Source organism: Mastomys coucha, unplaced genomic scaffold (genome assembly GCF_008632895.1).
Source record: "Mastomys coucha isolate ucsf_1 unplaced genomic scaffold, UCSF_Mcou_1 pScaffold20, whole genome shotgun sequence".
NCBI classification, from domain to species: Eukaryota; Metazoa; Chordata; class Mammalia; order Rodentia; family Muridae; genus Mastomys; species Mastomys coucha.
The window spans coordinates 128,338,719-128,363,510 of NW_022196903.1; the positions used below are offsets into that span (position 1 = coordinate 128,338,719).

At 40.2% G+C, this 24,792-nt stretch overlaps 1 protein-coding gene across 1 annotated transcript in view; it reads right to left on the reverse strand.

The window, feature by feature from the left end:
• The window catches only part of Lrp6 (LDL receptor related protein 6), a 128,520-nt gene that overhangs the window by 47,281 nt on the left and 56,447 nt on the right, over positions 1 to 24,792 (reverse strand). The window contains exons 6-9 of the mRNA XM_031383631.1: positions 21,633 to 22,029; positions 20,619 to 20,790; positions 1,586 to 1,802; positions 800 to 1,089 (exon numbers count right to left, since the gene is read on the reverse strand). Of these exons, the coding sequence (XP_031239491.1) occupies positions 800 to 1,089; positions 1,586 to 1,802; positions 20,619 to 20,790; positions 21,633 to 22,029 (1,076 nt within the window). The remainder of the gene's footprint in view (positions 1 to 799; positions 1,090 to 1,585; positions 1,803 to 20,618; positions 20,791 to 21,632; positions 22,030 to 24,792) is intronic.

A 24,792-nucleotide genomic window follows, 5' to 3' on the forward strand; every position in this document is an offset into this window, starting at 1 on the left:
TGTATGTGCGTGTATGTGTGCTTGTGTATGCATGCATCTGAGTGTATGAGTGTGTGCATGTGTGTGTGCATGTGCATGTGTGTGTGTATGTGTGTGCGTGTGCACACATGTGAATTGTGCTTGTCTAGTTGGTGTGCTGTGTATGTTGGGTATGCACAGGCACAGGCCAGAGACAAACACTGGGTATCTCCCTCCATCGTTGTTCTTCACTATATTCCTTTCAGCCGGGGTCTCTCCCTGAACCAGAAGCTCACCGTTGGAGCTACACTGGCAAGCCAGCGAGCTCTTGGGCTCGCCTATCTCTACTCTTCAATACTGGAGTTCCAGACATGCACATCCTTTTACATGGGTGTCAGGGATTTGAGCTCAGGTCACTACCACATTCTCACCCATGGAGCAGCCCCCCAAAATGAGTTTTCTTTGGAGATTTCTAGGTAATCAAGTGAGTAAGAGGGGACCATAATGTCTACTGGTAGTCAGTTTTCTGAAGACACCTGAAAGTACCCTAAGCCACTGTGTCAATTCAGATCTTAGCCCCTTTAAGCTCACAGTATAGTTTTGAACCCCATAAATTTTAAAAGTTAATAATAGATGATACCACCTTGCAAGTTCTAGGCCAAGTACTCACTTTCTCAGTGAGCTTCTCAATATTAAAGCTAGCGGAAAAAACACAGGATGCTATAATTCACTCTCGGGACTTGCCACCAGTCAGCTGGTATAAGCCTCTGTGTGATGCGTGACACTAGTTCAAGCTCTGGCTCTCAGCCCCTGCATTCGCATGTTAAGGTTCTTTGCTAACCTTCAGTGATATATCAGTCCAGTAAATTCTGTTGTCTGTGACGTCAAAATCCAAAGCGGAAGCTTCTTTGACACCAGTGAGAGGAATGGCCACATTGTTGTTGTTTGTCTCCAAGGATATGCGTCTGATATCTGCTCTCCGTGAGAACAGAAGGAAAGCCTCAGGGACAATGCATGTCTTCATGTCACTGATGAGTTCAAAGCCAATGGGACAGGCACATCGAAGTCCCTGAGGCCTGTAGAGGCAAAGATGGCTACATCCTCCATTTTCCTCAGCACAGGGGTTAGAACCTAAAAGAAACAATGTTACAAAAGATACAGAAAACATACACTTTGACATTACCAATACATGTTCACTTTTAAAGCAGGACACATTTGGTTCATAAGGACATGGTTCTTCTGTTGGTCCTGACCTAGTTCCAACTCTATTTTTAAAAACAAGCAGTATCAGGATTATCTGTGAGAAAAAGTATGAACAAATGGAACGAATGTTTTATACCTACAGTAAGCTATAAACTAAGGTGATATATATATAGATAGATAGATAGATAGAGAGAGAGAGAGAGAGAGAGAGAGAGAGCACGAGCACACATTGAGTTCCTTTGATGAAAGTGGCTGCCTATGGATCTACATGTAACAATCAAACTGTGACTTCAGAACACGAGGCAGGTATGGTAAAGATGATTTTAAATTGATTCAAATATCAACGAGTCACCTTTACCCTCTGCTGCTGCTCTTATCTTTCCTAGGTCTGGATCCACTTCTCAGAGACTCTGGGATGACTCACCAATGACTCTGTGAACACTTGTGGCCTTCAGTCCCATGAGGTCTGGCAGCTGGTCTATGATGACCTCCCTCTCCGCACTCCGTTTGTGTACTCTCTCGATGCTCCGCCTCTGCCAGTCAGTCCAGTAAACATAGTCACCCAGCAAGGTGAAGCCGAATATGTGAGGGATCTTGTCTTCCACCAGCACTCGCCTCCCAGTGCCGTCCGTGTTCATAACCTTCAAGTTTGAGAGGGAGGAGAGGGAGGAGCTCTAGGTCAATCTCATAACTTGAATGAGTGTGAGATGGAAACTCTCACCATCTACTGCATCAAAATTTAAGTCTCAAAAGTGCTGGTAAGACATTGTGTCACAAAATCCAAAATGATTTAATGAGAATTATTTCAAACATTCACCTTATGTTCTCACTTGACCTCTTTTTCTCTCATTTCTTATTATCCTTTCTTTAAAATTTTTCTGGTAAGCTAAGATTTAATATGAAACTCTTCTAGTGAATGACTCAAAATTAAACATAAATTATCATTAACTTCAGTTTCCATGTGTTTCTCAGATTATAAAGAACATAACACACTATTTTGTTTCACAACATTGTATTTCATCCTGGCTTTTTTCTAAGGAAAGTAAGGTTCATTAACGTCACACCACGTGTAAAGAGTTGGTGCTTTTACTCTGTCATGTAAGTAACAAGCACCACCAAAAGTTGAAAAGAGTGGTAAGATACCCAGTGAGTCCCTCCGGAGTCTGAGCTCTGCATTAGGAAAGCACTGTACCTAGAGCTGCAATACCCCGTGTGCCTAAACACGTTAAGATCAGGGCTCTACCCGTTCCTCCCAACTACACAAGAGCAACGTTAGTGAATCCAGCCTTGCATTTGTGGCAACCTGTACAAACCTTGTTTTGAAAGATGGAGAAAGCTTCCTAATGCGTAAGACTATTGCTACAGTTTTAAATGTCAGTCTTCATACATCTCACTCTGATACTAACCATAATACAGTTTTAAATGGCCTGTGTGCTAGGCACATCAGTCTTCAGACATCTCACTCTAATACTAACCGTAATACAGTTTTAAATGGCCTGTGTGCTAGGCACATCAGTCTTCAGACATCTTATTCTGATACTAACCATATGAACATGTAAACAGCATCTACCTCTACAGACTTTAAGACACATCAAATAGAATCTTACATGCAAATATTAACTTTTTAATCCAGTAAGAAATATTCCAGGTAAGAGGCTGAGAATTTAGCTCAGTTGGTGAATTATCTGTCTAGCATATAGGAAACCCCAAGTTCAATCCTCAGCACCTCAAAAGAAAAAAAAAAACAGCCGGGCGGGGAGTGGTGGCACATTCCTTTTATCCCAGCACTTGGGAGGCAGAGGCAGGTGGATTTTTGAGTTTGAGGCCAGCCTGGTCTACAGAATGAGTTCCAGGACAGCCAGGGATACACAGAGAAACCCTGTCTCGAAAACAAACAAACAAGCAAGCAAGCAAAAAACAAACAAAGGAAAAAAGAAAAGAAAAGCAAAAAACAAAAAGAGGCACAGTGCTGCACATGCCTGTAAGATAACGCTTGGGAGTGAAGACAGGAAGAGGAGAACTTGAGACAACATAAGGACGTGGAGGCCAGCGCAGGATTCCTGAGACAAGAAAGGTAAGGTGGCAGGGTACTCCTAGTAAGTCAGCCTGTGACTGTCCAGATGGGCAACCACATGTTATCTTTTCTAACATTTCTAAAAGCTCACATACACTTGCTGTACTTCCATCAAAGAAACCTTGCGTTCAGGAACTGACCACACAAAACTGTTCTGAGTCCCTGGACTATCACTCACAAGTGTCAATAATATTAGATATATAGCCAATGAAAGGCTATATTCGTTTATTCTCTATAATATATGAGATTATTAGACAACTATAAATAATAGTAAACAGTGTTTTTTAAAGATCAAAAACTAAACATTATTCCATGTCCTTCATGAAACAGTTCTTGAAGTTAACATCTAATTTGAAAAAAACCAATTCAGTTTCTTTCAATAGGTCAATCATAAGATAAAACTTATGTTTAAGTAATATTCTTATTTTTATTTTTTAATATGTATGCCTGTGTCTAGGTGTGCATATGAGCATGCATGTATGTATGTATAAACACAAGCATGCAGGTGCCCATGAGACCACAAGAGGGTGGAAGATCCTCTAGAACTAGAGTTATTGGTAGCTATAAGCTGCCCAATGTGAGCAAACCAAACTCTGATTCTCTACAAGAGCAACAAGTGCGTTTAACTGCTGAGCCACCTTCCTATTTTAGGTAAAATATCAAAATAGTGTGTATCAGTAAAGAGGTACGCAGTGAAAAGGAGCCAGCTATTTCTTTGTGTCTAACTTGAATGTGTGCTCTTAGCAGGAGTTTTAAACCCCTTCTACAGTCACTATTCAAACCAAATACTTCAGTAAATGGTAAGTGACTTTCAAACTGGGGACATGATGAAAGGACTTTTATCACAAATAAGGCAAAGCAAGAGAAACTATCCTGTTTGAATGCCTGACTTGTAAAAACAATTTATGGTCTTTTAACCTTAATGCTTAAAGTGTTTACTTTAGAACTCTTGGTTTTTCCTACTACAAAATATATGCTGTTCATAGAAATGGATTAGATAGATGATGGATGGATGGACGGATGGATGGATGGATGGATGGATGGATGGCTGTGCCTACTTTAGAGGACTGGAGGGTGTTAAAGGCATAAAGAAGTCACAGTAGGAAGAATATATCAACTGGGAGTAAAGGAAAAGGTAAAAATCCCTGTATGTCTATAAACCTTGCTCTCCTCTCTCCAGCTCTTACATTTTACCTAGGCTCTTAGAAGCACAATCTGTAATAAAAGTGCTTGTGTTCTCATTTTACAGTTTATTTTTAGTGTCCTTTTTCTGAGACAGGATCTCACAATACAGCCCAGACTGGCCACAAACTCAAGATTCTCCAGCTTTAAGGCCCCTGGTAATCAGATGGCAGAAGTGTGGCTTATATACATGTTCCAACTGACATACACGTTCCCAGCTGACTTACATACACTTTTAGAATGTCAGTGACCATAATCCTCAAATGGGATGGTGAGGATTGCTAAGGATGCCTGTGTAGAGTTCTCAGGCCAGCTCCCTAACAACAGGCAGGAGAACTCATCTGTACAGTGCTCTCACTCTCATCCCTACAGTGTTGACTTGGACCACAAATGCTGTTCCTCCCCACATTTTAAACCTATAGAAAGACCATGGCAAGACACAATGGGTCAGGAGAGGGAACCATTTTCCCTTTCTAAAGCCAGAGATATAGAAACAACTTTTGGCCCTATTCTCTTACTACTCACAATTTGGGGTGAAGAATTTTTCCTTTAATAGATACCCAAGTTGAAAAAGTATCTTAGGCAAGGAAAGCTTACTTCAAACTCTGTACTACACCCTCATCTTGTCAAGATTTATTTTTATTATTTTTAATTATGTATAGGTGTTTGCATCTGCATGTGGAAATGTGCACATTGACACAGGTACTCTAGGGGACAAAGGTATCCGGTCCCCTGGAGGGAGTTACAGCAATTGTGAGCTTGCAGGTGTGAGTGCTGAGACATGAACTGGATCCTTTAGAAGAAGATCAAATGGACGAACTGCTAGCTGCCTATCCAGCCCCATTATGTCCCTATCTTAAGTTAAGGAGATCATCTGACTCAGTCTGCCCACACTGGAGTCAGAATCCAAACCCTCTATGCTCTATCACACATTTCAAGAATTTCCTCCCAATATTTCCCAGGAGCTTCCCTTGGACTTTAACACAGCATCTCAGGAAAAGTACATACAAATGGAATGATTCTGCATATCCACTGTTAACCTGTTGATCTTATTTTGCTGCCATATTATTATTTGCATATGATCTGTGTCAACTGCCTCTTCCTCTCATCACTAATTCCTTTAACTTGCTGCCAATAGATTCCAAACTGTAACTCAGATGAAGTAACTAGAAATGGCCTCCAACTCCTTTCTTGCTTCCCTCAGTTCCCATGCTCTTTCTACATCTTTTTTAATATTCAGTCGTCTTAAAACCCACTGACCCCCAAGCAGTAAAATCTCATTTTATTTTTTTTTGTGAGGTTGCTTTGCATTTCTGTTTATTTTACTCTGTGTGTGTGGGGGGGGAGGGGATGAGAGAGAAGGGGGGATGGAGGGAGAGAGAGAAAGAGAGAGAGGGGGGGGGGGAAGACTGGCTGCATATTTTTCAAGATTACTAGATTTCAAAGATCCTACTGAGTTAACCCAATCTCTGCTGTTAACCTGATGTAGAAAAGTGACTTACGAAGACATCTCTGATGGCAACCTGAGACTAACAGACTTTCTTATAAGATTATGGTATTCTAAAACAATTCTGGTTTGACTAGTTTTATTGCTATCTTAAAGCAATTATCTCACATTATATTTAATAAATTATACTAATTTGCTGATTACATTCAAAGTTATCCATCTTATTAAAGTGAATGTTTGTCTAAAAGTACAAATGATGTGACTAATACTGAATATTGTAAAATAAAGTTTATATCTCTACTTCAAAAATATTAAAGGATCTACCAATTTCTTTCTCTGAGCTCTATCACCTCATATCATTTTGCTTGTTCATTTAGATAAATGAGCAACTTAAGTACAAGATGGCAGAGGGTTGAGGAGATAGATGGCTCCGTTGTTGCATAGGCATGAGGCCCTGACTCTGCTCCCCAGAAACCACACAAGAGGGACACATGCTCACAATCCCAACACTGGGAAGATGGGGCAGGAAGATGCCTAGGGATTTCTGGCCAGCTAGCCTAGCCTACTCAGTGAGCTCCTAAGGGTGCCTCTCTCAAAAAACCATGGTGGACATTTGAGAAGGACTCCTGAGGTTGACTTCTGGTCTCCACCTGTACCCACATACACCAAAAACCCTCTCACACACAAAATAAGAATAAAAGCTTTAAGACAAACTTGAATGCTCAGGAGCTGAGACGATGGTCGTGGTTAAGAGCACTGGCTACTCTGCCAGTGGACCTACGATCTGTCTCCAGCACCAAGATGGCAGCTCACAACCCTCAGGAAGTCCAGGGGCAGGCAATCTGATGCCTTCTTGTGGCCTTACAGCCACCAATGCATATGAAATACATACTGACATGTAGACAAAATCCCCCATACTCATAAAATAAAAATAGTACATGTTTTTTAATGGAAGACTGGGTATGAATCTAGACAATAGGCTAAGAATAAAACTGAAAATCATAAACAAAATTAACAGAAGCCACAATTCAAAATGAATTTTTAGCTCTTAAAATTCTGCATATTCTATTTAATAGTATAATAATACATCTCAAGTGATCAGCAAATAATAGTGACAAAACAACTGAACAGGGTTCAGATTCTGTATCGTTCACTGGACAGCAAGTGAACCACCACTATTAACTAACACTGACTATTCCAAAGCTAATTAAAACAGTGTTAAATCTGTCACAGTATCAAACATCCAGTGCGTGCTTAACTGACTATTCCAAAGCTAATTAGAACAATGTTAAATCTGTCACATTATCAAACATCCAGTGGGTACTTAGTTTTCCTACTGGTAAAAATTTATTTTACTGTAATGTTTTAATACCTAAGTATAAATGGATAAATTTAATTACAGAAATGCAATGCTATAAAATAATAAGAAGTACTTAAGTATGAAAGGATATGTGGAAATAATGGACCGAAATAACCACAGTGATAAAGGATAAAAATCAATACAGGTCTATGATGTCCTGACAGCCTTATTCCTGTTTCCTAACTTCAGTCCTATTTGTTTTTGTTACTTAGACATAAATAACTAAATTAGTAAACAAAAGGAACACTTTGCCAATGTGATGGGGTCCACTGTGACTTTTCTACACTTCTGTCTTAGGGTTTCTACTACTATGAAGACACCATGACCAAGGCAACTCTTATAAAGGACCACATTTAATTGGGGCTGGCTTACAGGTTCAGAGGTTTATCAATGAGGTAGGAGCATAGCAGCTTCCAGGGAGGCATGAGCTGAGACGAGCTGAGAATTTTGCATCTTGAACTGACTGCAGCCAGGACAAAAACTGATTCTTCCATACTGGGCAGAGCTTCAAAGCCCATCCCCACAGTGACACACTTCCTCCAACAATACCATGCCTTCTAACAGTACCACTCCCTATGGGCCAAGCATATTCAAATCACCACACCATCTCTCACTAAACATTAATAAATGGAACTAGTTCACCAAATCACTACCAAAGACATGATAACTGCTAAGGTAAATGAGAATAAGGCAAATGAGAAAAAGAGGTGAGCTGCATGTGCAGTCACACCACAGCATATACCCCTGTGGACCAGAGAGAACAGGGAAAACCCTCACCAAACAGCAGTTGAAATTCATCTTGAAGAAGTAAAACTCTGACATGGAAATAAGGTATTTCTAGAAGAAAAGAATTAATACATGTTAAAGTCACCCAGTGAAGGATGCGCTCAGTGTGTCTTCTGGAGATTCTAACAAAGACACTTTTACTAGAGCAGAAAGAATCCGCACAAGACATAACAAGTCATGTTTACTTCAACTTAGTTGATGTAATTAAGATGTGCTAAATATTTTAACGTAATTGTATTCACATTTTCCCTCTTAATTCCTTAGTCTTCTTGTTCTCATCTGTTATAATTTCAACAACCGAACTATATCTAAAACAATGTTCTCCAAGGAAAATAGAATACAATTCACAAACATGAGCCAAGTGAGTGGCAATTTCAGCTTCTCTAGTTTCTTATTTGGTATCCTGAGACAAGCTCTCACTATGTACCCCACTCAGCCCTGGCCTCACACATCAACCCTTCCTAGTTCAAAGTGCTGGGATTTTAAATGTATTCCACTATGCCCATCTTTCAGGTCCAAATTCTCTGGTAACCAAATTGTAAGAAGTAAATGGAGCACAGACAACATTATATACCTAATCTAACACAGCCAAATCTTTTCTCAATAAATACTAATAAATATTAAGTTTATTAATTAGGTTTTAATAAACTGTTTTCATTCTAGGACTCTTGCTCTGTATTTTATACAGGTAACTCAGACACCTGGACATCGGGCTAGTGGCTGTATGCTGGGGTATGTGGGTTCACGTTTCAATGAGGTCAGTATACAACATACAATGAATGTATTCTTCTGCATTTTAAATTTATAATCCTACCCATCTGTTATCTTTAGTCCTGGGTGGAAGGTACAACAAGAACTACACTTTAAGATCTTCCTTCTTACATTTCCTTTACAAGCTCCCATTTCAAAACAGTCCCTGTTGTGTTTGAGAGTGACTAACAGGCCTACAAACTCTGCGCCTTCCATCTCAAAACGGCAGGAACATTAATCAGAGAACTCTCCCCTGAGCTGTGCGACATTCTAGATGAGAGGCAGTACGGACAGCGGGGTGGTTCACGTGGTTCACGTGGTTCACGGCTATCTTTGTTCCACTTTCTATATGCCTGAAATGTTCCATGAGAAAAACGGAGGGAGGGAGATAAGGAACAAGCCCAAGGGCACCGAAATAACAACAATAATGATAACTGCTTGTGAGGAATAAATGCTCTTATTGCCTTTGTTCTTTAATATGATGCAGAGAGCAATTAAAACCATCCTCTGAAGAGACAAAATGACCAACAGCTTAGGTGAAGTCTGACCGTAAAACTTAGAATCTACAGAATGCTTTCTTTCCCTCTGTGAAAAGAAACCAGTTTCCTTCTGCAGAGGTGACATTCCTACTAGGAAGTGTGCTCTCAGATCAGCCATGCTGCCCTCAGGGAGAGGCAGGCAGCACGGAAGAAGAGCTGCTTGCTCTCTAGGAAAATCACTATCCAGTTCTCATGGCCAACAAACAGTTTTAGAGAGGTTACTAAATTTTTATATATATATATGATTTTAAGCCCTTTATATCTAAAATAAAGCAAATCATGGTAAAAGCTCATTTGTATCTAAATCCAGAATAAATGAAAAAAGTTCAGGTGACTCTAAAAGATAACTTTTATACTTTAAAAACTAAGCCAGCATTAATTACACCTGGCAGCTCTTGAGAGTGTTTCACTTCATTACCTCAGACTAGCTTAATTAGCTAGACTGAAATTAGACTTCTGTCATTGTTAAAATCTAACTCCAAATCTGAACTAGAGTTTGCAGTGGCTAGCACCTACCACAACACTGTGGGTGTGGCATTAGCGTTCTGAGCCATGCCCACATTCTGTTAACCACACTGAGATAGACTCTGTAACAGGCAACAGATGTCAGCTAACACATATAACACAATGTGCGCAAAGACTAAGTAATGGCAAACTTCCCAAGAACATCACATCCAGTTTTTCAGCAGCTTCATCAGCTAATTAAATGTCAAGACAGACTTACCCATGAAATCTTGGAATGCTGCCAGTCAACTACTAAAGCTGCTTCTATGTAACTTCACATGACTAGACATGTTGAAGGAACACATGACAGAAAATCAGCTAGAGTGCTGAAGCTACAGAGTTCCACATTGAACACATACATTATGCTCTAAATCAGCAGTTCTCAACCTGGGGTCACCATCCCTTGGAAGTGGCATATCCTGCATATTAGACATTTACATTATGATTTACAACAGTAGCAAAACTACAGTTATGAAGTAGCAATGAAATAATTTTATGGCTGGGGTCACAACATAAGGAACTATATTAACTATATTTCTTAATCACAGCATTAAGAAAGTTGAGAAACACTGCCTCGAAATGAATCATTCTGTTTTAAATATTCCAGTCAATATCCAAAAGAAAGCAGGTCATTAAAACCTTGTGCATTAAGAATTTAGAGAAGTATATTTTATCTTTGATACAAAAATCTAACTGCAGAAATAGTCAAAAGTATAATAAGCTGAGAGAGGGGGTGGGAAAGGGATCACTGTACTCAGAAGGCTGAGGCAGGAGGATTACTAGAGTTCAAGAGTTCAAGACCAGCCCAGAAAATATAGCAAAACAATAAGGAATGCTCTGAACACAGAAGGCAAAATTAAGGGATATCATGTACCTGTTTACAATGCCACCCTCAAAGTCCTCAAACCTAGGCCAAGACACCTACCTCTGAGCATATATACATGTTTTTAACCATGAAAAGAAAATTACAATGTGTTAATTATACTATGTAATTTTATATGATTTCCTAAAATAATCAGGCTTAGAATTAGACATGTCCAGTTACTAGGCACCTTCTTCAGATAGGGCCTTAGCTCTTAAGTTACTATTTCAATAGAATCTTTTTAAACTTGAATTATTCAGGGAAAGTATATATAATTAAGAACTGTTTTCCATATGTATCTCCGTATTCAAAGCCAGCCTGATCTACAGAGTGAACGCCAGGGCAACACAGAGAACACCTGTCTCAAAAGACTAAAAACAAGGGCGAGAACAAGAGGGACAGGGAACTGACTTCCGGATCAAGGCACCATTACCATGAACACTATTAAGTCAATTACATTCAACAATTTATCAAATGCTTCTGAGAGTTCCACTGTCTTGACGTCACAAATAAATCAAGAAAGAAACGCTATGTTAACATGGAAACTACCTCTCATTCTTTTTAAACACAGCTAAAATAAATTCTATTTGCAATCAGAGTATAAATGTATCAATTATAATACTTCAATATTAAAAAGCAGATTGATTGCCCCAAGATAAGTAAGCACAACTTAGACCCAGATACAGATTTTAAATATACTCTAAAAAGAACTAAAGCTCCTTAAAAAAATAACAGATTCTAGGATGGAGGTCAGAGAACTGTGAGATGAGACTAGGAGAGTAAATGATAGGGGCTCCTTGAAAGCTTAAAATGGTAAGACCCATCCATCCCACTTCTAAGTACATACCTAAAAGAAATGAAGATTAGACCTCAAACAAACACTTATACTCCATTGTGGTAGACTGTTCACAACCAGGATGTAGACATAATGTTGATGTGCATCAACAGATAGATGGGACTAAACCAACGCAGCCTAGTATGCAATGCAATACTATGCAAGCTTAAATAACAATTAAAAATGGAAGTGATGAAGTAGTAAGAAAACTTGCCTGATGCCATAATCCTCTACTGTCTTAGTAAAGGGCAGCAGATGCTGGCTGCTGCACACTGGAGAAGGGAAATGGGCAGGGGCATGCTCAATGGCTATCATTGTGGATGATGAAAACCAGAGATCTCCTGTATTTACATTAAAAATATTAACATAATGTTTGTTGTCTGATTTTTTTTAATTTATTTATTTGTTTTATATGAGTACGCTGTCACTTTCTTCAAACACCCCAGAAGAGGACATCAGATGGTCTGTTACAGATGGTTGTGAGCCACCATGTGGTTGCTGGGAACTGAATTCAGGACCTCTGGAAGAGCAGTTAGTGCTCTTAACCACTGAGCCATCTCTCCAGCTCACTGTTGTCTGTGTTTTTACCACTTAAAACAACGAGGCATGTAAAAGGGAACAAAGCCAATGAGGAACAACTCATGAAACAGAGAAATACTCTTAAGAAAAGACACCAGCACCCATGAGTGTGTGGAAATGAATAGCTGGCTAAATCTGTGGGAGAGTCACATGACCGCCTCCAGGAGAATCTGATATACAAGAAATTACAAAACTGGCACTAGAGCTAACCTCCAAGTATAGACAATGCTTCTTGGTCATCTAACATGAACCCAGTGAAAGTGACAGTTCTTGAACGTATTCAGAGTGAACAGTGAGGCAGTAGAAAACAGAACAAAAGCACTGTGCTGGGAGTTAGGACTTGTGTTCCATTTTTTCCCTTGGGCAAACAAAAGACTAACTGGGGTGGGGGTGGGGGACCACCAATATTCCCAAACTTTCAGAAAGAGAAGACAGGAACAGAAGGAACAAAGATCTCTGATGCAAGGATGTTCTTTGAGAAACAAAGAATGGCTAATTCTATGAGACCTGAAAACAGCTTTCTCTTGTTCAAAAGCAGTAAAACTCTAAAAGCCCAGGAAGCCATCTATTTACCCAGTACCTGTAAGCTACTGAAATCTGTAATTCAAATGGTGGTTTGAATGAGATGTCCCCCATAAGCCCTGGGCATTTGAATACCAGGTCCCCAGCTGGAAGCTGTGGGGACTGGGAAGTGTGGCCTTGCGAAGGAAATGAATCTCACTGGGGGTTGACTCTGAGGTTTCAAAATACTTGTGCCAGTTCAGACTTACCTTTCTACTTCCTGGTTGTGGACTGAGATGGGAGCCTTGCCCAGCTGTTCCAGTGCCATGCCCACCTGCTGCCTGCCCCTCAAGACAGTGACAGACTCTTACACTTCTGGAGCTCTGAGGCCCAATAAACCCTTCTGTAAGTTGCCTTGGTCATGCTGTTGTATCAGTGCAATAGAAAAGTACCTGAGATAGCATAGGATTTTTCTCTAAGAATAACACAGTACCTAGAATACAGAAGTGGTTATCAGAGTTTGTCCAAAACTTAGTTTAACAAATAAATTCCAGAGCTGCATTATTTTCTTGTGGTGGTGATGTGTTCTGGGGACTGCTGCCAGGGCCCCACACATGCTAAGCAAGTACTTTACCCCTGAGCTACTTCCTCAGCCCTTTTTAAGCTTGCCTTGTTACATTCTTTGCAGGTCGAAATTTTTATATTACAAATCACATTTAAAGTTGAATAGTTAGGGAGGAGGGCAAGCTGAAGAATTTTTTTCATCAGAGAGAACTTCCAAAATGAACAGAGATGAAATCTTTAAATAGCTGTTGATACCTGTAAGCTGATGTTAAGATGTCAAAACTCCTACATCCGTTAACTACTCAGTCTTTGGCAAACTCCTTCTCAAGAAGTTCCCAATTCATGATCTTTTGCCATTACTTACCCATCTACCTCTTCCAACCCTTCTAAAGACAGTAAAAATATCAATGACCTTTTAAATTTATAGTAGGTCCCCACATCTTAAAAAAAAAAATCCAAAGCAATCTTCAGCCCCTAAAATAGTATTTTACATGGACTCTAATTAGTGTAAAAGAATTAATATATTTGGCAAAATCAACCAACAGCTTTAAACATTTACTAAACCTATCACTTGGATCAGTAACAGAACAGATTGTATACTGGAGCTCTGCTACTGTCCTCTGGACATGAAGACATGGCCACTGCAATAAGAGCAGCTGTGATGACCCACAGTCAATCCTCACTAACATTCTCTTACAGAAAGACGGTAGGGAGTATGTTAGTTAGAGTTTTACTGCTGTGAACAGACACCATGACCAAGGCAACTCTTATAAAGAACAACATATAATTGGGACTGGCTCACAGGTTCAGAGGTTTAGTCCGTCATTATCAAGATGGGAGCAGGGCAGCATCTAGGCAGGAATGATGAAGACAGAGCTGAGAGTTCTACATCTTCATCTGAAGGCTGCTAGTGGAAAATTGATTTCCAGGTAGCTAGGTGTAGGGTCTTAAAGCCCACACCCACAATAACACACCAACAAGGCCACACCTCTAAATAATGCCACTCCCTGGGTCTAGCATATACAAACCATCACAGGGGGTGAAAGGTGTGCTCACTAGGCAATTAATGAAGGAGCCATGAGTCAATCAGGCACTCAAGGAAGTGGGGGAAGATGAGGCCCCATGCTCCCCAAGAATATAGAAGAAGTTAGTAATCACTGGGAGGGAGACTCTTCCTTGGTGGTGGTGCCTATAAATTACCCATTCTCCCATAGGTCACCCCTCAGCCAAAATAAGCTCAGAGGCTCACCAAGCTAGCCTTGAAGAAATCATGTCCTCAGTCCATCACTGTCTGCTACCTGGAGTGAAGCAACATCTAGTCAGCCCTGTCCATGAGAAGTCACGGACAGCTAAGCAGAAACGGGCCTTTCAGAAAAACTGAGCTGCTAAAGAGGTGCAGTTCCCAACAAGTTTCTTTACATTACTAGTGAGTAACTGTGAAGCAAATAAAGAAACAAACAAGCCGTCTGCAATCCAAATTCCTTTTAGTAATTCTCCCAAGGAAAGGAAATTATCCTTTCTTAACCTAACAAACAGTTCAGAGAATAGACATCAGAAACTGTTACAGCTAAAAAGAACCTTAAACATTGTTTAGTTCAAGTGCTCTTACTGGGCAAAATATAAACACTAAAGATTATGTAGATTATCTAAGGTCACTTGCGTAAATATAAAATAAAAAATGAAGGTAAGGGCCCTGTATTGTCTGAGACTACCACTCTTCCCTACTTGACCCTGACACAAATGTGAAGATGCAGATTCCATCCTGCAAGAAGGGAAGACAGGAAAACCTTTCCCCGAGCTCAAAGGTCAAAAGAATAATGTTAGGTGATGAGGGTGCCCCGTGGCTCAGGGCCCTGTACACACTAGGCAAGTAATGGAGTACAGGGCCTGAGCTATGCACACAGCCCAGGAAGGAAATACTTCAAAAACTAGGACTGAAGCTAAAGTATCACTGTCCATGCTAAGTGGCTCCATATTAAACACGGGGTGTAAAATCAAAACAGCAGCGTATTTCTTTTAAAATGGCTCGAGAACAAGCAAGTTCAGAACGAGGTTACTAAAATGCTAAGTGCCAGCATGCATTAAACTGGTCTGAAATTTTATATATGAAACTATCCAGAGACCTAATCAAAATGAACCGTCTTGCCTGGTGAGGCTGCAGGGTTTGTTGTGGCAGTCAGGAGAGCGCGACAGCACTTATCATCAAGGCTCCCTTTGTACATTCTTGAGTGCCAGACTGAGCGCCTAATGAGACAGCAGCACACACATGCTGATGGGCTGCTCTGGCTCCTGTAGGTTATAACACATTAACTGTCTCTACAACTGTATTATGTCAACAAACTTTCCATAGGTGCTCACAAACTTACAGTGAGCCCCTATGTGCCCTGAAAAACATAAAGTAATAGAATAAGGCAAAACCATGCTTATCAATCTTTCTTCTGTGATGAGATGTCAGGAAGACATGGAGGAAAATATTAATCCACAAACATGCACAGAACGTGGTAAAAAAGTACAAATGGGGAGATTTCTCAAACTGAAACCATAATCAATTTTAAGGAACACTAGACAATGGATGTTATAAACTGGAGAAGATTCAAAAGAAAGTACTCACTGACATCTGACATATAAAATCAATAGCTTTATTTTAATAAAATATAATTATATTGTTATAACTTCTTAATCTTAGAAACTAACACCAAGGACAAGCAGCATAGATAGGTCCATGGTTTTCTGATAGGCTTACACATTATTATATAGGCTAAAAATAGGAGACAAATTCCTTTAAAAAGAAATCTGAGTACTTGGGAAAGAAATCTCCTTATTAGGGTATTGATAAAGTGGAGGAAACTGTCATCAGAGGAAAAGGCAGTCCAGCAATTGCAGATTCAGAATATGAAACAGAACATTCACCAACTGCCAAGTTTTCAACACAACACAAACAATAATACCTCTTTATTCAAAAATGCTTGGTACTGAAAGATTCTAATAATCTGTCTCTCTTCCTCGGGGGGAAAAAAACCCAGTGCCAGGTATCTGGACTGCATAACCTACAGTGACTGTATTATCAAAGTAAAGGCATTTACAATAAGAGATTTCAAACAAATTTACACATGTTCAAGACAAGAAAATCTTTTTAGCAGTAACTACCAAGTGTCACTATACTATCACAAAAAGCTCAGAAACAGGCGAGGGAACAAACAAAAAAGAGTATAAAAACAAACTGAAGAAATTTTAGTTAGGATACTATTTTGCTAAAAGAGCAATCAAAACTTAATTGTTTCCCAATTAGTTAAATGCATGTACAATGAGAAAGCATAGTCAAGAAAACACAACCTATCTGGATAGGATGATGTAGTCCTGTAATCTCCCAGCAACTGGGAGACCAAGGCAGGAGGATGACAGTGAGGACAGTCTAGGCAATGTAGAGACCCAGTCTCAAAGACGAAAAACAAAACAAACAAAATCAAGCTAACAGTACTTTCTTAATTTTCTATCCCAGCAAAGAACGTTTTAAACTATCAGTGACGTGCCTTTGCTATTAGGAAGTAGTACTGCAGGTACTAGATGCAAAATATGTTTGGGGCTAACCAAGAAGATGTGAATGTTGTCAAAATAACAATGGCTTTCCAATAACTATAAAGTCATATAAAAGAGAAATAAAGAGTTTTAGCATCTCCCTTTCTAGAAAAATGAAAACTTCTTTCTGCTACTCCAAGCAGCTGTAAACACTGCAGTTAGGACTGGAGGCTCAGGAACAAGGAGTAAATGCTCTGGACAGTCTGGCCACACCATGACGGGAGCATTCCCATGCTCCACAGGAGCACCAGGACGAGCCTGAGCTTGCTCCTTTAAACACCACCCACTGCTGCCCAAATGAGGAAGCAGCCTATCCTCACCTACAAGTCTTTATATGGAAGGACCATGGCGCCACTGTTCTTTTAAGTGACATCATTAACATCATCCTGTGCCCTGCCTCTATTTGTAGACATTTGTAAGTGTCAAGACAATCTACCTTTCCACAGCTCTGTAAAAAAAGAATCCCGACTTAGTCGGGGCTCTCTGTTCTTCTCCCTTCTTTCTCTGAATCCTTACTCAACGCAACACTACCAGCATCTGTCACTTCAACAAAAAGGAGAAGCAGATCCGAGGCACCTGCCCACTGGAGGAGCACAGGCCAGCGTGGACAAGTATTCTCAAATCCTCTCTGTCCTCCACTCTAAACACAAAAAATTGTTGTGCTACAGAATAATTTCACAGATAACTATCTTTCTCTTCTCAAGTGTACTATAAATATTTTATCCAAAATAAACCCTAAGTCTTCAGAAGCAAACAGGCTTCCCTTATAGTCCCAGGAATAAGCAGCTCCTACCCCTAAATGCAACACAGCTTTCTGGGAAGCTTTCTTAGAAGACAGGGCTGGAAGGGATCTTACCATCCACACTAGGTCAGACGAACCAACTGCTGCTATACAACAAGAATCTAACAAGTAACTTTGCTATTCTCTGCCTACTCACTCTCAAGTACAGAGAGATGGACACACAGGGGCATATGCTTTCAGAATCACTACTAGTCTCAGGATAGAAAATGAAGGCTTTTCCTCCTCAGGTTATGTAAGATGAATCTATATGAAGTGCTGTGCTCTTAACACAACTCAGTCTGCCATCCATGAGCAACTTTATATATTAATATAAAGCAAGACATAGTCCTTGCAAGACAGACACACTTTAGTCCCAACCCTGAGGCTAAGCAGGAGCATCACTGCACCCCAGGACAACAGAGCCTGGACAACACAGTCAACACTGGGGGTTGGGGGGGAGGCAGTGGAAATAAATTGGAGTAACTGTGCCCCAATTCAAGACCTATCTCACGTGAGAAAAACAAGCCAATAATATTAATGATACTCTACTATGCTTGCAATCAGGAACCTAACATAACTGTCTCCTAAGAGGCTTCATCAAGCAGCAGATGGAGGCAGATGCAGCATGTACTGCATCCTTACCTACACATCCTTATATGGAAGAAGCATGGTGCCACTGCTAAAAATGTGACATCATTAATATCATCCTGTGCTCTGCCTCTATTTGTAGAAGATGATTTTAAGTGTCAAGACAGAGCTCAGGGAGTCTTGTGGAAGACTGGAGGATAGAAGTGAGAAAGCCAGAAGGGTTGAGGACACCACTAGAAGACCTACAGAGTCAACTAACTTGAGCCCATGAGGACTCAGAGAGCACAGGCCACCAACAAGAGAGCATACAGGAGCTGGACGTAGACCCCTACACACTGGAGTGGAGGCTATCTAAGTCTCTCTCCCTGCCCTTTCTCCTTCCCCCTACCTGGACTGCCTGGTTGGGCCTCAGTGGGAGAGAATCTGCCTAATCCTGCTGGGATGAGATGTCCCAGGGTGGGGTGGTACCCAAGGGGAATGAATACCCCAGAGCAATGGGGGGAGGGCGATTTTGTAAGGGTGGCACTGGGAAGGAAGGGTGTAAGACTGTGATCAGGATGTAAAGTGAATAAAGAAATTATTGGAAGAAAAAGATAGGAGTAACTAATGTACTGTAGATATGCTGAGGGGTCACACAACTAACAGCTGTGTGCTAGAGCCCAAAGCCTTGAACGTGAGGCAAGAGGCAGGTAACACCTCAGGGAAGAAGTAGAGAAGGAGGACAAACAGTACCACTGTACACAGTAAGGTTTATTTAACCAATTATTATGTACTCATTGTATGGTAAATTCTCATTTCTCTATCTGAATCCCCCTCAAGTACCATGACTTTGACTAAATTTATGTGTCTAAAATAATACACCTGGGAATGGGGAAAGAACGCACTCTGTAAGAAACAAGAAGCAATGTCTTTCTTTTCAAGCCAATTAATTGCTCACAATAAACTGACAAAACCAAATACTGAATTTTTTAAAACATCTCTAGATGATAATAAATTAAGCACTTTTCCCCTTGTGTAAAATTTCAAGGGTGCTGGAGAGATGGCTCAGCGGGTTAAGAGCACCAGCTGCTCTTCCAGAGGTACAGAGTTCAAATTCTTGGCAACCACAGGATGGCTCACAGCCATCTATAATGATTCTGATGCCCTCTTCTAGCATGTAGGTATACATGCAGATAGAACACTCATATACATCAGTACATGAATCTTTTTTAAAAAAAGGAAATTTCAAAACTAGACACTTCTAGGATACATATCTAAGCTTTTAACTGCTCCCCATATGATCACGTAGGATCCACACCTGATCCACAGTACTCACTGGGAAGGGCTAGGGCTTCAGGAATGGTGCATAATTAAGCAGCCTCTCTGAAACACCAATCTATCACCTCTGCCACGTTAGTACTCCCTTCCAGCTGTCAAAGGTCCAAATTCTAATGTGGCCTGGGCTGGGGGATGGTGCACGGAGACTCTAATGACACAGAGGAATGTTACACAGTGAGGCCATACAGAGCTTTGCTAACAGAAACCAGCTGTTGGGGGATGCAATTTCCAATATTTGGGACTGGCGAAATATTAATGGGTTCCTTCAATTCCAAGTTTCCACTCTCGAAGTAAGGCCCTTCCCTGAGTGTCGCTGGCACCCCTTTCTAAAATAACTGCCCCATAGTTCCAACTGTGTATCCATAAGGTAGGTGCAGAGGTTGTCTATAGAGTTCTTTTCCTCAAAGTCATTCCTTATATGAAAAGCCATGCATCCCTAAAAGGATAGCCTAATCTACATTCAGCATCAAGGACGTGTTATTTACAAAAAATTGTGATAAAATATTTACCACTGGTTATTTTCGCTGTAATTCTTTTCCCACAAACTTAATTCTATCAGTTGGTAAAAATCTTTCCCAGGATTTGGCTATCCCTCCCAAACAGTCCCCACATCAATCTAAAGCTTGTTTTGAATGTGGTATGGTGGCACACACCTATAAACATGCCTATAAAGCACTTGGGAAACTAACACAGAAGACGCATGGGTCTGAACTAACTTGGTCTATACAGTGAAACCATGTCTACATAAATAAAATATTTGTTTTCATGTAACCAACTGAATACTTACTATATCCCACCACCAAATCCAACACCAAAAACAACAAAACCGTGCACACATGCACGCACGTGCACTTTGTTTTCCTGACTTAAGACTGACAGGCTTTCTTGTATGGATCTTATATAATTCTGGTTTGCAGAAAATAGGCTGTAGAAAATCCACGCAGGAGCTTCCCACAAAACGAAGCCAATAACTTCCAAAAGCTAATAAGACCAGGAACAATAGAATCCACGTTTCCAACCAACATAACTCAGAAACCCTAGGATTAGGTGGAAGACAACCCACTGTCCTGAGATCTGTGAGCACTGAGAAAGATGTCTGGCAATGACATCCTGGAATCCCAGACAGATGCTCAGGGGGTATGTGAACCAAACTACTGCTGACCCAGACACCATTATCAGAGTAGTTTTAAATATTTTTAAAAAGAAACAAACCTCAATTTTGTCTGTTTTGGCATCTCCCCAGTATATTGTGCCTTCATCATAATCCAGGGCTAAGCCATTTGGCCAACCAAGGGAAGTGTTAACAAGAACTACCCGGTCAGATCCATCCAGAGCAGCTCGCTCGATTTTGGGGATTTCTCCCCAGTCCGTCCAATACATGTACCTATAAAGACATTAAAAAAAATGAGCTGAAAGCAAATAACAAAAGTGAATCCCACTCCACACATGACATTATCATCAGTCAATGCCGTGGGAGGAGGGGAGAAAAATATTGGGACCTAAGCTTCTGTAGAGAAAGTTTCTAACGTTTATCACAGCAGTATATAAGCACACTCTCAGATCAAAACTGCTCTCTGGAGTTGATGAAAATGTCTCCCAATGGAGTCTCATTAGACTCCATTCCTACGCACAGTTTTTTCTACTACATTTCTGTTTCTTCCCATGTCGTGCCACTCTTGCTCACTGGCTTGTTATCTCCGGTACAGAAAGTTATGTAGTATAAATAGTCAGGTGACAAACTGAATTCCCCAAGTAACTAATAATCCCCGTGGTGCTAGTAATACCTGGTGGACACTGAGGCCTAACACCTGTCACTGTATCGGCCCTCAAATAAACCTCACAGAAAAGTGAGTCATTCACAGGAACTATAAAGTAAGATAAGTCTCACAATAACAACTGAATAGGATAAAATCAAGTCTGCTGGAGAGAGGGGAGAAAAGTTTTGAAAATAATTTCTTTCCACATTTTTCACGACCAAGATACAATCTGAGCAAACCCTCAACCACAGCAGATCAGCAAGTCTGGCTGAACGCAGAAGCTAACCACTCAAGACAGTCAAGAAGGTTTCTTAAAAGTGCAATTCTTTGAGATCATATTCTAATTGCTACACTCTAAAGCTGATGCAAATTGTTTACTGAAAAACAATAAACTCCAAGAGTTCTTGTCACCTGAGCTGTGCCTCTAGGTACTTGTAGAAAACAGATTACTCATGTCAACACTTCTTACCCAACCATGGGATCTAACACAATAGCCCGGGGCTCCTCTAAGTCCTCTGAAATCAGGATCTTTCTCATGGTCCCATTGAGCCTTGTCACTTCTATCCGATCTGTGCCAGTGTCTGTCCAGTACAGGTTTCTTGCAACCCAGTCAACAGCAATACCATCAGGATGAGCAATTTGGGCTGTGACCACAAACTGACTGCCAGATCCATCTATGAAGGAACGACGGATGGCCCTCACTTCATCATCAGTCCAGTAGATGTAACCTTCTACAGGATCATAGTCTATGGCAATGGCATGCCGGATATCTTCTAACTGCAGGACAATGTCAGTAAAATCTGGTGTATCCAAAGAAATTCGCCTCAAGTCTGTCCGTCGGGCTAAAAGCAGCAGTTCAGTGGCACCTAAAACAACAAAGAAAAACCAATCAATCATTTGAAAGCCACAGGCAAAATTTAGCTACTCTACATAAAAGAATGCATATGTCTTCAGGAATAAAAAATTAACTGTATTTAAAAGAATACCAACTCTCTTTAGAGTAGAACTAAAAAGTGATAGCACGAAGTAGAAGAGTCAGGCAAGCGCCCTAACAGTGAACCTCTCCATCAAGTTTGATCCACACTTGTCATTTCCTAACAGTCCCTGGATAAGAAGGGCATGTAGAGATGATCACTAGACATTTAATACCTAGCAACTAAGTATTAATAAAAAAAATGCAAGATATAGATCCTTTATTCAAGATGCATACTTTAAAGGATCTAAAAGAAAAGCTGGGAAAACAGTGGAGTGCTTGCCTTACAAACACGAAGACCCAAGTCTGATCCCCTGAACCCACATACAAAAGGCCAGTCCTGGTAGCAATGCACTGGCTGTCCTAACAAGATGTAGAGACAAGCAGATCCCTGGGATCAAGGCCACCTAGTCTAGCCTAGTTGGCAAATTCCATGCCACAGTTCTGCCTCCAAAAAAAAAAAAAAAAAAAAAAAAAAAAAAAAAAAAAACAACAACAAGGAGGTAAATGGTACCTGGGAAGCAACACATGGAGGTTCTCTGGCCTCCATGTATACCTATACATATGAACATGTGTGTATAAAAACATGTTCATATGTGCACACACATACACACATGCATACATACACAATGATAAAAAATCTAGAACAAGAAATGTTTAAAGCTGAATTTTGAAATAAAGGAATGTTCCAGTATATAAATGTTCTCTCAGTGACACTGTCTTAAAGGAACAGAGCTATCCCTGACAGACGGAGAAAAGAGAGGCTGTAGAGGTGGAACGGCAGCCCTGGAGAGAAGTCTAAGAAGCACATCAGCGGTTAAGAGTACTTGAGCCAATAAAATTTGGTTCAAGTAGGATACAAACTGAAACAAATAGAGCCTAGAGTCTAGAGTCTACTAAATGTGTAAAGGTTGCTGCAAAAATTAAAGATAAACAGATATAACATTCATGAAGGTACTAAGTATAAAAGTATTAAACAAGCATCAACTAATTTATTATTAAAAATAAAGAATGAGTTATAAGCCATATTTCTGAAATATTTTACCATGTTCAAAGTCAAGGTACATTTCTAAACAGAAAAGGATCCAATAAAAACAATTAAAAATTAGGATATTAACCTCAATCTTTTTGTTATTTTCTATGTTCAAGTAAACCACCAGCAAAATAATCACCTAAGAGGCTATTAAAAAACAATATGTAAACTGTCAAAGGAATGAGCCAAGTAAAGAAAAAAGAAATCCTAGCTAAAATATGTGCCGGCATATAGACCTATATATGAATCTGGAGTTGTAACTGCAAACGCAGAAGAGGAGTGAAGTTTCAGGATGGGCTGTTGACCTGAGTGCTGATTATACGAATTCTAAACTGCAGGAGACACAATTGTAACCGCAGGCAGAGCAGGAACAATTCTGCACAGCTCACTGCCCCACTGACTGCCAAAACGAGTCAGCTCAACTGCAAACAATTCACGGAACTACTAATTTGAGCAAAGTGATCAAAACAATATAGGTAACTGAAGACTACTAGATGCCAAATATGTATCTGAAACCCAAAACTAGCTGACCGAACTCATCTGTACCACTGTGAGATGGGAGAGAAACCTCCATTTCTGAAATAAGTCCTCGTTTTCAAAGTCAAGGTACATTTCTAAACAGAAAAGCAATGTTACAAAAACCCTTCTGTTTAAATTGAAACCAAATCAGTGTTTACCATGGAAACCATCTGACGAGAGCCAGCCAGCTTCACCTTTGACTACAAGGATAATTTATCAATGCCAACTTCTAATAAACATCCACTAAGTTGTCTCAATTCCATCTCACTGACTCCCTGGCTTCCTTGCCAGAAACTCTTTCTCTTATAAGCTCTGGAGTGAAGGCTTTTCAGAGATAGATGAAGAAGCCACACTGCACATGTAACAATTTTCTGGTCTACCAGGTTTTGCTAGTTGCCAGAGAATGGTGACCCATGGGGGAAGAATGAATACACCCTCATTAAGAGAAAGAAGAGCTGGTGTTCTCCAAACTACAAGCCTTGCACTGTCCTAGGGCAATGCCTTCTCCAACTGCCTCTATCTATAGGGAATCAGGAGTGAGGAGAAGAGGCGAAGGGGACCAGTTAAGCTAAAAACATAAAAGTTACTTTAATAGTACAGCAAGGAATTTTTTCTCAGTGTACTCGTCATTAAAGAATAGTCAAAAATATCTTTTAATCACTTAATAGAAACCTCATCTATTCATTTTATTCTTCATGGACTACAGCTTAATGACTGATTGCCCTTCAGTTTATCTCCAAGTGCTACATGCCTGTATGAGACATAGTACTCTCTTCTCACAAGTCTTAGTTGAGATTTCAGTGGCTGTGAAATTTGACAAAGAAATAGTATTTAAATATTTAATTAGTACTGAGTTAGTATTTAACATGAATTAGTATTTAATAATTAAGTATTTAAATAGTATTTAAGAAGCAGCATGTTTTATGTTAAATGATTTAACATAAAATAAAAATAAAAGATGTCACAAAGCATAAACCACCCTGCTGTAGGCCACCTGAGTGACCCTGCTGTAGGCCACCTGAGTGACCCTGCTATAGACCACCTGAGTGACCCTGCTGTAGGCCACCTGAGGGACCCTGCTGTAGGCCACCTGAGTGACCCTGC